Source organism: Apteryx rowi, unplaced genomic scaffold (genome assembly GCF_003343035.1).
Source record: "Apteryx rowi isolate R43461 unplaced genomic scaffold, aptRow1 scaffold_334, whole genome shotgun sequence".
Taxonomy (NCBI): Eukaryota; Metazoa; Chordata; class Aves; order Apterygiformes; family Apterygidae; genus Apteryx; species Apteryx rowi.
Window position 1 is genome coordinate 783886 of NW_020449797.1, and position 15811 is coordinate 799696.

The window sequence follows — 15811 nt, forward strand, 5'->3', positions numbered from 1 at the left end:
CATGAAAAATGGGAATAGTGGATTTCCTTCCAAGCCTGAAATCCACTTATACATAGGGCCAAATAGGTTGTAATTAAGAAAGCAGTCTTTACTGCTACGTGATAAAAAGCCTGTAACAGTCCTAGCTCAAACAGAGGTTCCATTAGGGCTGTGAGCACAAGATTTAAGTTTCCTGAAGGATGTCTCTAACTTGTAGGTGGAAAGACTTACACTTATACTTTAAAGAATCTGTCACCTATCTGACTAGAGAAGCAGTAGATGATTGTGTGGAAGATATGACTATGGAGAGTGTAAACCAGACTGTTCAGATGAGAACAAGTAATACAGAACTATGTTTTTGAGAACTAGTGGCAATGGCAGAGAGGTGTACACTGCAGGAAGGAAGTACATAATTTGAAAGCCCTAGAGAGGTCTTCATTTGAAAGCCTCTGCTATGGACTCCAAGTTCTTTCCTTCCTAAAAGAAAAAAAAGGGCAGTTATCACTGACCACTTCAACATAGTTGCCTTGAGGATTCCCAAAGTGTCTGATCTAGAATAAAGCCTTTCAGGGACTATGAGGCAAACTTGCCTTTTATTCAGTTAATTTACTAACTTGTTAAGTTCTGGGAAGTGAACTGACATAATTCTGAAAGCATCTATCTCACCTCAGTCTTTTTCCTACAGAAAAGACTAGAACTGACTCCTTCTGTTTGTTCTTTAGTACACTGTATTAACATTACGTTACTACATGCCAGCTTCATGAATTCAAGTGCCATTTGTGGTTGGGAGAAAGGACAAGGCACAGTGCCCCAGAAACTAGGTTCTTGGAATTCTGAAGTTCTTATATTTCTGGGAAGGGAAGGTCAGGCATGGAAATGCAATCTAAATGTGTCCTAAAGTTCTTTCTGGAAGCATTTGAGGCAGGATCTTCTTGAACGATAGGAACAGCCAATGTGATTTTCTGAGAAATACTGGATCTAGAACTTTTATAGAAAGGTTCAGTCTGAACTGAGTCTGTATACAAGCTCCAGCCATATTTGGAAGGCTCTGAGCTGAAGATGTTTAAAATGCTACAAAATTTCAGAAAGCTATGTGACCAGCTAGTTCTGGGTACTGTAGCTTAGTTGAGAATGATTTTGTAAGGCTGAAATCAGATTTTGAAAATCATTTTTTCTGAGGAACACTGCAAAGCTTTGTGTTCTGAAGAACACTTTGTAAGCTTGATTTGCTCAGGTTGATTTTTATATTCAGGGACAAGGGGTTGAAAAGCTGTCTGGACTGATTCTAATATCAGGCAGTTACTGAGTTTTCTTGAACTGTCTAGGTAAGGATAGACATATCATTCCCTTCTTGAAGGGCAATTTCTAATACTGAAAGACAATTTGATAATGAACCTGGATTGAACAGGTAATGATTATACATTGCCACAAGGCAATGAAACATGCTGTGTGGTATGAATCAAGCAGGCATAATCCATTAAGACATAATTTGACAGTCAAAACTTTTAACAATGTATGAATGTGTTTAGTTTTTCATACCTAGTACCAATCTTCCTTCTTGCTTGAAATGCTGAAGCAAAAATCCCTTCCTTTGAATTCACAGGTATTAAGCTATTGTATCCAGCTGGATAGGAAGTTGCTCAACTTTTTTTTTTTCATGAGGATGGGGAACAGAAGACACGTGCATACAGGTACCTCCTTCCCCCCCTCCCTTTTTTTTTTAAGCAAAGAAGGTTCATACCTATATCCTTGTTTAACAGATGGGGAAAACAGCGCACAAGCAGGGAAATTTGACTACAAGCCAACTTGCAAGCTAGTGGCCAGCCACACACAGAACACAAGAGTCCAGAACTACAAGAGTCCAGTGCTATTTACTAATATTGCTGATTGTAAATAGGAGTCTGTGGAAATTTCTCTACTGCTTTTATAAAGCATTGATACATACAACTGTTTTTTATTCTATTAATTCCCTTCATCTGAATCTCTTCATCTGTAAGAAATGTAGGGTACCTTCACTGATTCAGCGTATCCTACTGTTCACTTTCTATAGACCCTTGTAACTTTGTAAATGGGACACAAATACTGATTTTTCTTGCAAGCGTACTTTATACACAGACATCAAAATAGAAAGGAGAAAAGATTTTAAGTTTCATTAGTGTGTATTTACTAACCATTATTTTCCGTATCCTGCAGACAGACAACAACGTCAGGTAAAAGTCCTTTTTCAGATAAAGTGGACCAGTGATCTACTGACAGAGGATAGTTATCCACTACCCATCCTCCTTTTTCTGGAGCACCAGGAAACCTGTCTTTGTTCTTCTTAGTGAGCTGTTATAAGAAGTTGGAGTCAGTAATATAAAAAGACTAATACAGTCTGTGAGCTGTTTACAAAGACTGCACAGTACAAAATAATTTTCTGAACTTTATGAGTCTTTCCCTATTGTCATTTCATGTTAATAAAAGATAAGTCATTTATAACTTTACACACCTTAATGAAATAAAAACATTTTAAATAAAGAGAGATGAACATACCAGTACTTTTTAAGGTTGCCTACAAAGAATTTAGGTTTCAGTTTTGAGATTTACAAACCAGTGAACAAATCCAAAACAATCCAAGATTCTTGGATTAGCCTTCAAATACAATTCTTTCCACAAAAACTTGTATCTGGTGTTGATCTCTATGACCAAACTGATGAAAAAGTAAGGCACCAACACTTTTTTATGAAGAAATAATTCTGTAGTTCTCATTATGTGATATATTATTATTATGTGACAACAAGATTCCCAAGTTCAAGCTAGACAAATTTAAATAATAAATTAGACACTTTTTAAAGTAAGTGAGAAGGTGATGAACATATTGTGTAAGAACAGCCTCACCAAGGTAGCACAAAGATTCATATAGCTTGGTAGCCTACCTTTAAAAGTGACTAGGAGTATAAGAATAGGGCAAGAGTACAGTGATACTTTGCTCAGATAATTCTCACAGCCTTTAATAGCTTGTAGCTCAGAGACTGTGAGACAGAAATGGTTTGTATGCATAGAGAATCCCTCAATAGATTTTTGTCTTTCATGATCTTATTTGGTCTCTCATCAATCCTATGTAACCTTTCAAATTATGTGACATATACCAGACTGATCACACGAAAAAATTAACAATATGTATTGATAATACACAAAGTTACATGGAGCTCTTAGAAAGAAAGTGCTTTGTTATGTAGTACTTGTAATTTTACCTCTGCAATAGCTCTCTCCAATACTTCAGCATATATTTCAGGTGATAGTACAATTTCGGATTCTGATGCGCTTACTACAGCTTCTTCTACCATCGCTTGAACTTCTGGATGGTCAGAAGTTATCTCTGGCATTCTTAACAATGATTCTTTTGCTGCAGCTGCAAAAAACAAACAAAAAAATATTATACACCATGCTTTTAATATAGATTTCTTTTAAGCACTTCACAAATTTCTTAAGTATTCTAAATATCCTCTGCTCAGGAATAATTTCTTGGCCACTAAATGTAGCCACTTCATAGTAGAATGTAGCAGGCATTTTAAGGCAAAGCAATATTACAAAATAATTTTGAGAAAGAATCAAAGAACAGTCCCTCTAAATGAAGTTCGGGAGGGTATTTCATAATAATGTTATTAGATTTTTTTGTCTTTGCTGTCTCATTCCAAAAAACCCTTTAAACTGTAACAGTATTTTTTATCACTAAATGAAATATTGTTTCAATATTGTTTCACCTGCAGCACCTGAGAATTTCTCATAGGAGTCTAAATCAAAAGGTTGACCAAATTAATTTAAAAATTAATACAAATCATAGTTCAAGATAGTACATCATCTACAATCAAGAAGCCTGCATTCCCTAAAATGCATGTCACTCATATTCGATTCATATTTGACTATTAATTGCTGACACAATGTACTGTAATTGTTCAAAAATTTTTTGAGGGAACATTCAGAGTTAGTTCACTATTTACATACTAATTTGATAAAATGATAGCATAACTCAGTGAAGAGCTGATTATAGCAACTGCAATATTTATTATGTGAAGAATATAATTTGGAAAAAATGTCATACTTTCTGTAATTATACCAAGATTTTTCACTGATTTTATTGATACTTTTTTTCATGCATAAAATTACACATTATCAGGTATTTTTTCACCAAATTACAAACTCCCTAAGAAAAGGACAATATCTTATTAAGTGTTTACATACAGCAAAAAGTCAGATTTTAGAGTTATCATAGCTAAAGAAACTATATTCTACTTCTCCTCTCCAGCTTGAGAAATAAGATATTTTGTCAGTGGTGTCTCCAATAGTTGTTGCTGGTATAGAATGTCATAACATTAAAGAAAAAATATAATTGAAGCAACAAATTTTTTTTTTCAAAAAGACAAAGAAATACATCTAGGCAACTCTACAGTGTTTTTGCAGAGATTTCTCTGCATAATTACAAATGAACAGAGCAATATAATCTTACACTATTTCAAGAATAATAGTGAAAGTGATAAGCACTATAAGTTTATATATTGCTGTAATTTGTCATTTATTCTATAATTGGTAATGCTTGAGTAATATTATATGTTTTTGATTTGTTAAAACTGAGGTAGTGCTCAAGCGTAATTACAGAACTTCATTCCAATGACATTTCTACTCCACATAGTACTGGTTAATATTATGGATAAGGTGTTATGCATTATGTGGAAAGATAAATCTAAATTTGACAGCTGAGCCTCTAGTATCTACAGCACTCTGGTGATACTCCGTGGCAAATTTAGAAAAAAGAATTATATTTGAGAGGTATATTGAATTAAACACAAGAATTTTCTGTCAATATACTCCCTTTTACTTATTTCTACAAAGAATTCAGAGATGCTGGGGAGTAAGAAGGACGGGAGAGGTCTTTATTTTGTTATTTAACACTGTTTCCATGTTCTCAATTTTTAGCATGCCAACAATCTTTACATTAGAAAATTATGGCCGATTAAAATTTGCAACCCTTTTCACATCTTTGGGAGCTATTGTTTCAGTCTGTCCACAACAGGAATATATCACCATATAAATGACAAATGCTCACGCTTTCAAGTTTTTTTCATGTCTATGAAAGCTATAAATAAGGTATTTTTTAGGGATAACTGTTCATTGGAGACTGGAAGACACTGCGTAAGACATTTGTGCATGCAAACTCACATATGAGGAGAGGCTGAAAGAGCTGGGACTGTTGAGCCTGGAGAAGAGAAGACTGAGGGGGGATCTTATCAATCTGTTTAAATATCTGAAGGGAGGGTGTAGAGAGGATGGGGCCAGACTCTTTTCAGTGGTGCTCAGCAACAGGACGAGAGGCAACGGGCGCAAACTGAAACACAGGAAAGTCCCTCTGAACATAAGGAAAAACTTCTTTACTGTGAGGGTGACTGAGCACTGGAACAGGTTGCCCAGAGAGGTTGTGGAGTCTCCATCCTTGGAGATGTTCAAAAGTTGTCTGGACAGGGACCTGGGCAGCCTACTCTAGGTGACCCTGCTTGAGCAGGGGGGCTGGACTTGATGATCTCCAGAGGTCCCTTCTGAACTCAACCATTCTGTGATTCTGAATTATTAGCGCTTTCAAAAGGAGCTCATAAAGCTTTCTCACATGCTTGTGACCCTCAGCTCCAGGATATTTATACATAATAATATCAAAAGCATTGAGTTCTACTCAATTCTACTCAGTTCTACTCTATTGCTTTCACTTCATGATATTTCAGTTCATATTTAACACATAATATCTGTAACAGCTTCTGTAGTATTTTAAAGCAGTCTAAAACATTTACAAGTGAGAGGAATTGCTTCAGTTAAATAACCTAAAAGCAAACAAGATAGCTTCAAAGACCATGGAACACCTTATTCACCTGGTTCTTTTGACACTTTTTCTAATTCCAACCTAGTTTTCACTGCTTTTATGGCTGCTTCTATTGTATCCTTTTGCATTTTCTCAAAGATTTTTTCTCTTGATTCTTCCATGTGGGGTTGAATGAGTTTGGCCATGTCAAGAACCTAATGAAGTTATTTGAAAAAATAAAGATATTACAGAAGAGACATACAGCACCTGATCCAACAGCTATACAGTAAAATGAGTTTGGAAAAGCTCTGCAAATTTCAGAAAAATTTACATATATTTTGAGCACAGTTTGTTGTGTACAAATTTCCAATTTGCAATGCAGTTTAATTATCTTAGATAAAATATGCTTATCATATTCTTATGCTAAGACAAATAACATTGACACATAAATGTTTGTCTATAAAGTTAGTTGCTTTTCTGTAAGTGAATTTCACTGAATTACTATGTTTTTTCTATAATGCATATGTTTACAATGTGTATGTTGATGACCCACCATGAATAAGTGTGTGTCTAACTGGCTCCCAGGCCTCAGCTGATCCCCTTGTTATATAAGACATTTATATACCCACCTTTCCGTTATATTTGTTTGCAATCAGGTTACAAATGGTTGTTCTTCCAGACAATGGGGGGCCAAATACTAGTACTTTACAAGGAGGAAGTGGCATTGGTGGTAACAGGTAAGGCCGTGGATTCAACATAAATGCTTTCAATGCCTCTGAGGATGACAGTACGTACATTTTACCTAGAAAACTTAAAACAAAACAAAACAAAAAAAGTCAACAAATAGAGATAGTTATCTTATGAAATGGAAAAAAGAATAAAAAGTGTCAAATTCCACTAACCTGACAGCCAAGTCTGGGATCCCCATTACAATATCACCCTCCTTAAGAGCCACAGGACATGCTTGTCCCCACCTGCTTCTACGCCATCGGTATCTGTTTGCTATTAGTTTGCAGGATGAGAGAACCCGGAAAAGTTCATCCTGTTTATTAAAACAGTAATAACAGTATGTATAATTTTTTTCTAAATCTACCTATGCCATGTTCTATGTAACTTAGTCTTTTTTGAAATATTCTGCTGGAACACAACCAAACCTAAAAGAAAACAAAATTATGCTTTTCAGTATCTTTTTAAAAACTATATATTTTTTAAGAAATGCAAGACAATCTTAAGGAAAAACTATTTAACTTTTAAATTTTATTTAATAAAAATAGTACTTAAAATATTTCTTGTAGGCTTCATAAATTATTTTTGGAAGTTTAAAAAAATGAAGAGAAACAACTCAATCAATTATTGAAGAAGAGAGAGAATGGCCAAGATTATTTCTTCTAAAAGGGATGAAGAAAGGACAAAGATCTGGGTGGGGGAATGGAAAGGCCAAAATATCTCTTTTACGTATGCAGAAATGTCAAGTTATAGGAATATGTTTAATAGATGTTTTAAAGAAGTTGAATAGTAAGTAAATCATAGAGTTTATAGGGATGTTAAATTATTCATAGTAGAACAGACAAGTGCTGGCTGTGAAGAACTGAAGAAGGACCTTTAGAGACTAAGAAGCTGGGCATTAAAATAGCAGTTTTACATAGAAAATGATGAACTCTGAGTTGACTTTCACTGCTCAGGAATAGATCTTGGAGTTAAAATACACAGTTCCATGAAAACATCTGGTCAATGCCCAATAGTAGTCAGAGAAATAGATTGAATGCTAGGAATGTTTAGCAAAGAGAGAATAAAACATAAAGCTTCCTTTTTTTATGTATAAATCCATGCCCTCATCTTTACTGCTGTGGGCATTCTGGCATCCTCATCTCAAGAGGTATGTAGCAGAATCAGGAAAGTTTCAGAGAAAGGTAATATGACTGATCATATTGACCAATATGACCATACAAAAAGATTTTCATATAAGAAAAAAGATTAAGTAGACTGGAACTCTTCAGTCCAAAAAAAAGACAGATACACAAGAATCAGACAGAAGTCTGAATTCATGGGTGATATTAGAGGGCAAAGGCAGAGAACAAAACTATTCACTGCCTCTTGTAGAACAACAACTAGAGGACAGCGAGTTAGAAGGTGGCAGGTTCAACACAAAGGGAGGTAATTCTATGTATACTGTATGATTAAGCTGCAGAACTCCTTGACCTTTGGGTGGATACTGTGGATACCAAATTTTACAACAACTCAAGAGAGGACTTAACAAGTTCATGGATCAAATTAATAGATACATTCACAGTTATTAAACACATAAACAAATTAAATAATAAATACAGACATAATCTGGCACAGAAAATCCTTCACCTGTGAATTTGATGGGTACTGGGAAAAAAGAAAACTTATTTTCTTTTTGCACTGAAAGCATAACCACAATCAGCAGGGTCTCCTCAGTTATAGTACCATTTATATATTTGTAGTTTTGGTGAAGAARTGAGAAAGATAACTGCAAGTGGTTATAGGTGAAGACATGTATGCAGAGACTTCTGTTTTTCTCTTTTACTTGGAAGCGGCAGAAATTATTATTGATATGATTCAGGCAAAATACAACACTAATTTGTCTTATTTCTAATAAATTACAGAAAATAAAATGCATGTGTTTTCAGCTATGCAGGATGTTCCTAAATTTGTATTAGCATGATATTATTTCTCTTTCAGGAAAAGATTTAAGACTGTGAGATAACAGTAAGCTGTAGAGACTATTATCCTTTGGCTAAAGTTTCTTTATTTCCCTGGAAGGAATTCACTCTCATTCCACTGTTAAAACAAACATTCTGTTCAAAATTTTATCATAACGACATAACTTTTTTTAAAAATTAAAGATAACTTTTTTCACACTGTTTTAGCTGGATTTCAGTTCCAGGGTTGTCTCAAATCCACATTTCTGGAAAATCAAGACTCAAAAATGCCCCTTATTACACAATAAAACAAATTGCTTGCTATGAAACAAATATAAGCTCATAGCAGAAAATAAAAAAATATTTCTATAATTATTACATTTTAGAAAAAAAAATATTACACTTACATTTTCCAGTCCCTCTAATGTTTCTTCTTGCTGACTTTGAAGTCTAGTTACAGGAGCTGCATTTCGAACACCCATAGATTGAAGTCGGGCTACCACTGACTGAAAAGAAAATAACTCTTGACTAAGAACCAATTAAAATTGCTTTTGTGATCTGAAAGGACCCCAAAGTTTTTTTTTAATTTTAATTTATTATTTGTATAATGACCACATATACACTAAGGCCCAATTTTTAGCTTGGGGCCATGTTTGTTATTCAGCTCAGCTCCTACAAGCTATTTGGTAGATAAAGACAGTGCAAAATGCTGAATCAAAGCCTTTATACCTTTTCCTTATGCTGTGAATCCCAAGCCCTCCAAAGGGATAGACTGTGAAGGATTCTCTCCCACTAAACAGTGGAAGTATTCAGATGAGCTCCAGTCTGTGCCAATAGGGTTGGAAAAGGAGACAAATGTCTTTAGGACATCAGATTATTATGCAGACTTGGAAATAATACAACTTTGGGATATTTATTTTTAAAAGTATTTAAACCAGAAGTCTGCCAATGAGAATCAGATGATATTATATTTAACTGAAATATTTCTTGAAGGCAATCTTGCTTAAACGCAAGTATTCTTGAAATGAAAAAGCAAATTTTGCCATAATTGGGCTAGTTTCATAATACGTCTTTATCTTACTCACAGGTAAAATGGTGGGAATTGTTACACACCTGTACTGTCTTTAGTATAAATCTCTTGTGATATTGACAAATAGATCATAAATAATGAAATTTTGTCTTTCAGCAATTTTGTCTTTTGTCTCTGCAAAAATAGTTTTTTTTCTGTATGTATAGAAATACTCTTGATAATAAAGTTAATTGTAAAATTAAATACTTGCAGAATTGTAACAGATTCAATTCCTTTTCAACAAGGGAGGGGAAAGTCCAGGGGCAGCTCACTTCCTACATTATCAAAGACAATCTCTTGCTTTTCCTTTTCCAACCCCATACTCTACATCCTACTTTAAAACAGCTCTTATTTCTGAGATAGAAGGTGAGATTATTTATCTTCAAAATTTATTGTTGTAATTTTTAATATGTAGACTGATTTGCTGTGTCATGAGCTAAAAATCTATAGACACAAAAACTCAGCAGAACTTCCGTGAAAGGGGAAAAAGGAAAAAATTATCCTCTATTTCACTGTAAAACTATATCAAAGACCATAAAAATTTCTTCATTATTTAAGGCATCAGCACACTAAGCCAATTCTGTAAATATATCTTACTGAGAATGTTTTAATTTTGCATGTTAATAAAGATATTTGAAACTAATACAGGACGTAAAGCACAACAAATACGTGGATACAGTACAAAATAGTTTGCAGCCTGCCTGTAAATATTCTCGTGTAACATCTATGGAAACTTGGGCTGAGTGGTGAACCTTATGTTTTTTTTAACATAATAACAAAAGCAGGCATTTCAAAGGTGATGTTTTGTACTCATAATTTAATGAGTTTTATATTCAACTTAGAATGTTGCCAACACCAGAATAAAAAAATATCTACAGAATTGATAGTTCTTTTCTAATGGAAGTTACTTAAGCTGGTGCATAGTTTACTTACTGCAAAAAGGTCATTTGGTTGCTTATTTCCATCCAGTTCAATAAGGTATTGAGAATCCTGTTCAGCCATCAAGTCCTGTTTAAGAATGAAGACATGTTCATCAACTGAGTATATAGTTAACCAGATAATGACATTCAAGCTCATTCTGTTCCTATAAATATCAAAAGCTGGACTCCTGTGGACTCCAAGTTTTCCTGTGGACAACCAATTTTCACCACATTGATGATTTATAAAATCATCTGCCAAGAAACTTCTATTTTAATAGTGATCAATAAATATAGAGAGAACTACAAAATTATAGTTACAATAGGTTCAGAAATCAGATTAGATAACCTAGGTCAAACCCAAAATAGCTACAAATAATCTAGATAAAGTAACATTTCATGTATGAATTCAACTTCTAACTGTCTAATTACTGTCAATACTTAATTGTCTGGTGGGAAATGGTGATAATGTTAATTAACAAATATCTTGGAAATATCAACCATGAGACCAAAATTTTAATTTTGGTCCCAACTCTGAATTTCTGTAAACTTTGAGCAATATATTTGATTTTTCTTATTTTCAATCTTCCTATCAGTAAATAAGACATTATAGACTAAAATGGACCTCCCATGTCAGTTGTCATCATCTCTGTGAGAGGATCAAGAACACTCCCTCCATTCCTGACAGATATGTGTCTAAACCCAGCTCTGAAAAATGCTAGTGAAAGTGACTCTACAACTTTCATAAGTAACCTACTCATTGCTCTTATGGCCAGAGTGCCTTTCCTAGCATCTAGTTTAAGTCTCCTATGCTACAAATTAAACAAATTATTTTTCCTATCTTTGGTGGATAATAATTGATCACTTCTTTCTAATATTCTTCTACCCAGAAAGTAATAATTAGTTTCTGTTTCTCTTACATGCAATGGTCTTATTAGTACATCCATAATATTTCTTTCGTGCAATAGTACCATATTTATTGACTCAGTTTACAATTAACTAGATTCCCAGATTGCCTGCAGTACTGAGATCTAGCCAATTATTTCACATGTTGCAGTTGCTCATTCAGTTTCCTCCCTAGCTGTAATATTTCACACTTATTTCAACTCAATTTCATCCTAGAAATCAAAGTCTGTCCTCCAAAGTTCTTTCTATCTATCCCAGCGCAGTGTAAAGTCAACATTTTATAAGCCTTTTTTAAATTTAATCATCTAAACCTCTAACTGGGCCAACAACAGATCCCTAAGTTCATTCAATATTTTAGTGAACCACTAACTCTGCCTAAGTAAGACTTTTCAGCTAGTGGTTTTCAATCTAAACAACTTTTCTCTAGTTTACTTAAGAACAATCCATATGAGATTATAATCATTCAAGATATCATATATTCTGCTTTCTCCTGCATAAAAATAACAGATTTATTCCTCTAGCAAAGAACAGCATTATACCACTTTTACACAATTTTATCTATAATTTTATCTAATTCATAGGGAAATTGAGAGGCATAGATAAACAATAATTGTAAAGTGCACAGCAAACATGAGGCTTTTCCAGTTGCTTGTACCAGGAGTAGAAAAAGCGAATAAATTATGGCTTTGTACCCTCTCTTAGTAAATTTACATAGTTAATACAACTTTCCTGAACCCAACAGGGAAAGGAGGAAACAATGTCACTGCTCATAATTTCAAGCATGTTTTTTCATCATGCTTCTTCTCAAAATAAGTTACCTATTCTTCTCTTTCTGTTTCTACCAAGCCCAGGCTACTAGTACTGCTCTCATTTTCTCTTTCGCCTTTGGTGCTTGACCCCCAACCAAGAATATCTAAGCCCCTGTTTTAAATCACTTCAGAGGAAACTTCTTGGCTTCTGTAACTCATCTTCTGACCAGATTTCACCGGGGCCACTGTTTGAATATGCCCCCCCACTATTTCAACCACTGATAAACAAAGGTAAACACAGCTACTTCCTTATTTAGCTCAGCTGAAGGGTGACCAGCATGATCATTGCCTTTCAGAAGATCTTTGATTGCTTGTTTGCCAGACATGTTTACTGAAAATACCAACACTGATCAGAACAACACTAAAACTAGTCAGTCATTCTGATTTCAAAATCTGTGCTTTACTCTCTATGATCTCAGAGGGCTATAACTCCCCTTGTGAGTGTTTAAATATTCTTGTATCTGTGGTCACCATAGCAGGTTATTATATTTATCATAAAATTAAATGGAGGCTTATGACATCTGTGTTTAAAATGGTAACTGAAAAGCTAATCCAATGAGGCATATCTTCAAATAATTGTTACATTCTGTTCTGTGACCACTTTTCTTGAAATTTCAACATGTGTAACACTGGAAAGCATATAAAAAAAAAAAAAAAGTAAAATTCTCTGTTCTTTGGGAAGCTGAGTGTAGGCAACCAGTCCACCCTTGCCACTATAGGCAAGCAGCTCTCTCTTCTGTCCTTCCTTGGAGATGTCGTAGCATGTCAGCAGTCATCCCTCATCAATGGGGAAGGAAAGAAATGCAAAATGCCCTAGACCTTCCTATAAACCCAGTGCAAGTGGTTATGAAAAAACAGAGGACAGACAGAGAGCAAAAAATCAGGACCTAGGCCTAGAGAGAAAAATAAAGAATCAACTAGAAAGCTGCAGAAATGAAACAGAAGATAAAGCAAATGTATGGGCTAATTATTAGGTATATAAAACTGCAGGTAATGAAGCAGATGAAGAAGGAAAACCTGTTGAAATGAAAGGCAATGGATATGAAAAGCAGATTCCTTATAGGATTGCATGCTAAATGGACTCTGGTAATAATCATGATATACTTCAAACATTATACGTCACTTCCTAGGTTTAGAAAAATATTACTAATGTATTTCTATTTTAAAACTCAAAATGGATTACTTTATCTTGACTCTAGACTAGCAACAACACCCACAAATGATAATCATGATATACCATTGATTTCAATATGAATTTCAGAACCTGCACTTATGTTGGACCATGACCTGTGTCCACCTCCCTAAAATAAATCTCAGACTCAAAAAAGCATGGAAATAGTGTAAGATATTTTAAACAATCTTCTGTTATGCAGCATCATAGTATTTTGTTTTTTCTTACTTCTAAAGGATGGAGCATTATCTCCTTGTATATCCCAACTCTTTCCTCTGCGTTTTCACGAATATCTTCAGGCCTCTGAACTAACTGAGGCAAAATTCTTGATATTGCAAGTGGACCTTCTGCAATCTGAAGAATGAAAATTTAAATATTTCAAGATACAGAAACAAAATAATGTACTAAACTAAATTTTGTCTATACTTAAAAGCAGATAGATAAAGTAGCTTTCCAGATAAAATATTTCAATATTAATAATAATAATGTCTTTGGCCAGCTTTATAAAACAGTGCAACCCAACCTGAATGCAAACTAAAACCTTCATGAAAAAACTATAATCTATTTGTAGTATTCTAACAGCAAAACAAGCTAACATCCCACAAACATTAGTAAAAACATGTTACAATAAATGAAATTAAGAACTCCTGTATTTGTTCAGCCCAAAGATCCCTACAGTATCCTATCCCCAAACTTGACTAATGACAGATGCTTGCAGAAGAACAGAGGAACAAGACAATACAAAGTCACCATTCTCCTGATACACTTTCAACTTAAGCAGCAGTTTAGTGTCTTCTAAGTCAGAGGCTGAATCCAGGCCAAACTATACAATAACCACCACCTGCTGCCATTTAAAAACACTATTTAAACATTATTCCAAATCTCTTAAAGTGGAACAGAAAATGAATTAAGATTAGAGTTGAGCAAAATTAATTCATAACACAGTATGGTGATATTTTAGAATATCGGAATTTGTTCTGCTTTGTCTAGAGTACATTCTAATACTTTGCACTGTTCAGAAATTAGCAGTAGTTACCACTTCTTCTTCCTGCTCTTCCTCTTCTTCCTCATTATCCTCTTTATGCTGATCTTTCATTTTCTTATGTTTTTCAATAACATTAGGATCCCACTGGTTCCTCTGATATATCTGCCCTGAATCAGGGCACTGTCTTTGTCCAGATATTCTTTGGCATAAGTCATAGTCTGAACACTAGCAAGGAATGATTAAAAGGAAATCACATGTTTATTGTAGTGCTATAATAATACTAATTTCTTCCTTAAACTGCAGAATATGGGGGGCTGTTTGGCAAATATTTGGATTCATAAACAACTTCTCTAATAACTTTTGAGGTAATACAAAACTCTCAACAGCAGCAAAGTTACTCAGTGCAAAAATAAAATATTAAAGAAAGACTTAATCACTTGCACAGTTTTCTCCATCAGCATTTTATATTCCATATCAAGAGTGTAGCCACTACTTGAGCACATTTTGCCATGCTAGTTCTATGCAGGTAGAGTTGATGGATAAAAGTCTTTTGCAGATAGACTTGTGATTGCTCTTGCAATCCATTCCAAAGTGGTTTGGTCTTGAGCAAGCTATCCATTTTACTAGGTGCCTTTGACCTCTCAGAGCTGTACTATCACCAATAACATAGTACCATTGAGTCAGAGGTTAAAGGTGTTCAGCAGTTAATCTGCAAGATTAAGCGCAGGTCTTTCTATAAAAAAATATGCAGACACAAGTTTAGTTTAACATTAAACACAGATAAATCTGAATGTGGTTAACGTGGATATTTTAAAATTCCATTATGGAGTTTGAGAGGAGGGCACAACAAACAACAAATAATCATTCTCCCCTTCTCAATCCCTAACACCTACCATCCAGACATATTGTGAGAAATCTAAGATAAAAATAAAACTTTGTAGTTGTTAAATTCAGACTGTGACAGAAGGGGAAAATTGATTTCTACAGAGAAAAACAGAGCTATCACATTGCTAGCAATGGGCATGCTACACTCTCTAATGGAGGTATCCCTTAAAGTATTACTATACTTTGGGATATTTCTGCATTTCTCCTGTAAGAATCAGTCATATAGCTGACATTACTGCTATATGACACAGCACATTTTGAAATAGGGAATGAAAAATTTGATTTTTTTTTTTCAAAGGCGCAACTTTTATCATTTTTCTTGGAGAGACAAGATTTTCCTACATCAGTTTCTTAATAATAGTATTTCATTATTCGCAGAGCTATCTAGAGTGTCTCTTCTTCCTTTAATTTTGATCTAATGAAAATAGTTACAGTTTTGACACATCTATGAAGACATCTTGAACCCACTGAAATCAAAGACCTTTTGTTTTTTGACTTTGGGGCAAGGATTTCTAATGAGCATTCAACCTCAGTCTTCTTCCAGGAGGAGAAGATGATGTAACCACATGAAGACAAGAATTCTGTTTTCTTTCTAGTACA

General features: G+C 34.3%; 1 protein-coding gene across 1 annotated transcript in view; it reads right to left on the reverse strand.

Moving 5' to 3' along the window:
• The window catches only part of AK9 (adenylate kinase 9), a 77316-nt gene that overhangs the window by 48776 nt on the left and 12729 nt on the right, over positions 1–15811 (reverse strand). The window contains 9 exon segments of the mRNA XM_026072043.1: positions 2151–2307; positions 3213–3370; positions 5874–6018; positions 6433–6613; positions 6706–6845; positions 8877–8975; positions 10472–10546; positions 13570–13695; positions 14378–14551. Of these exon segments, the coding sequence (XP_025927828.1) occupies positions 2151–2307; positions 3213–3370; positions 5874–6018; positions 6433–6613; positions 6706–6845; positions 8877–8975; positions 10472–10546; positions 13570–13695; positions 14378–14551 (1255 nt within the window).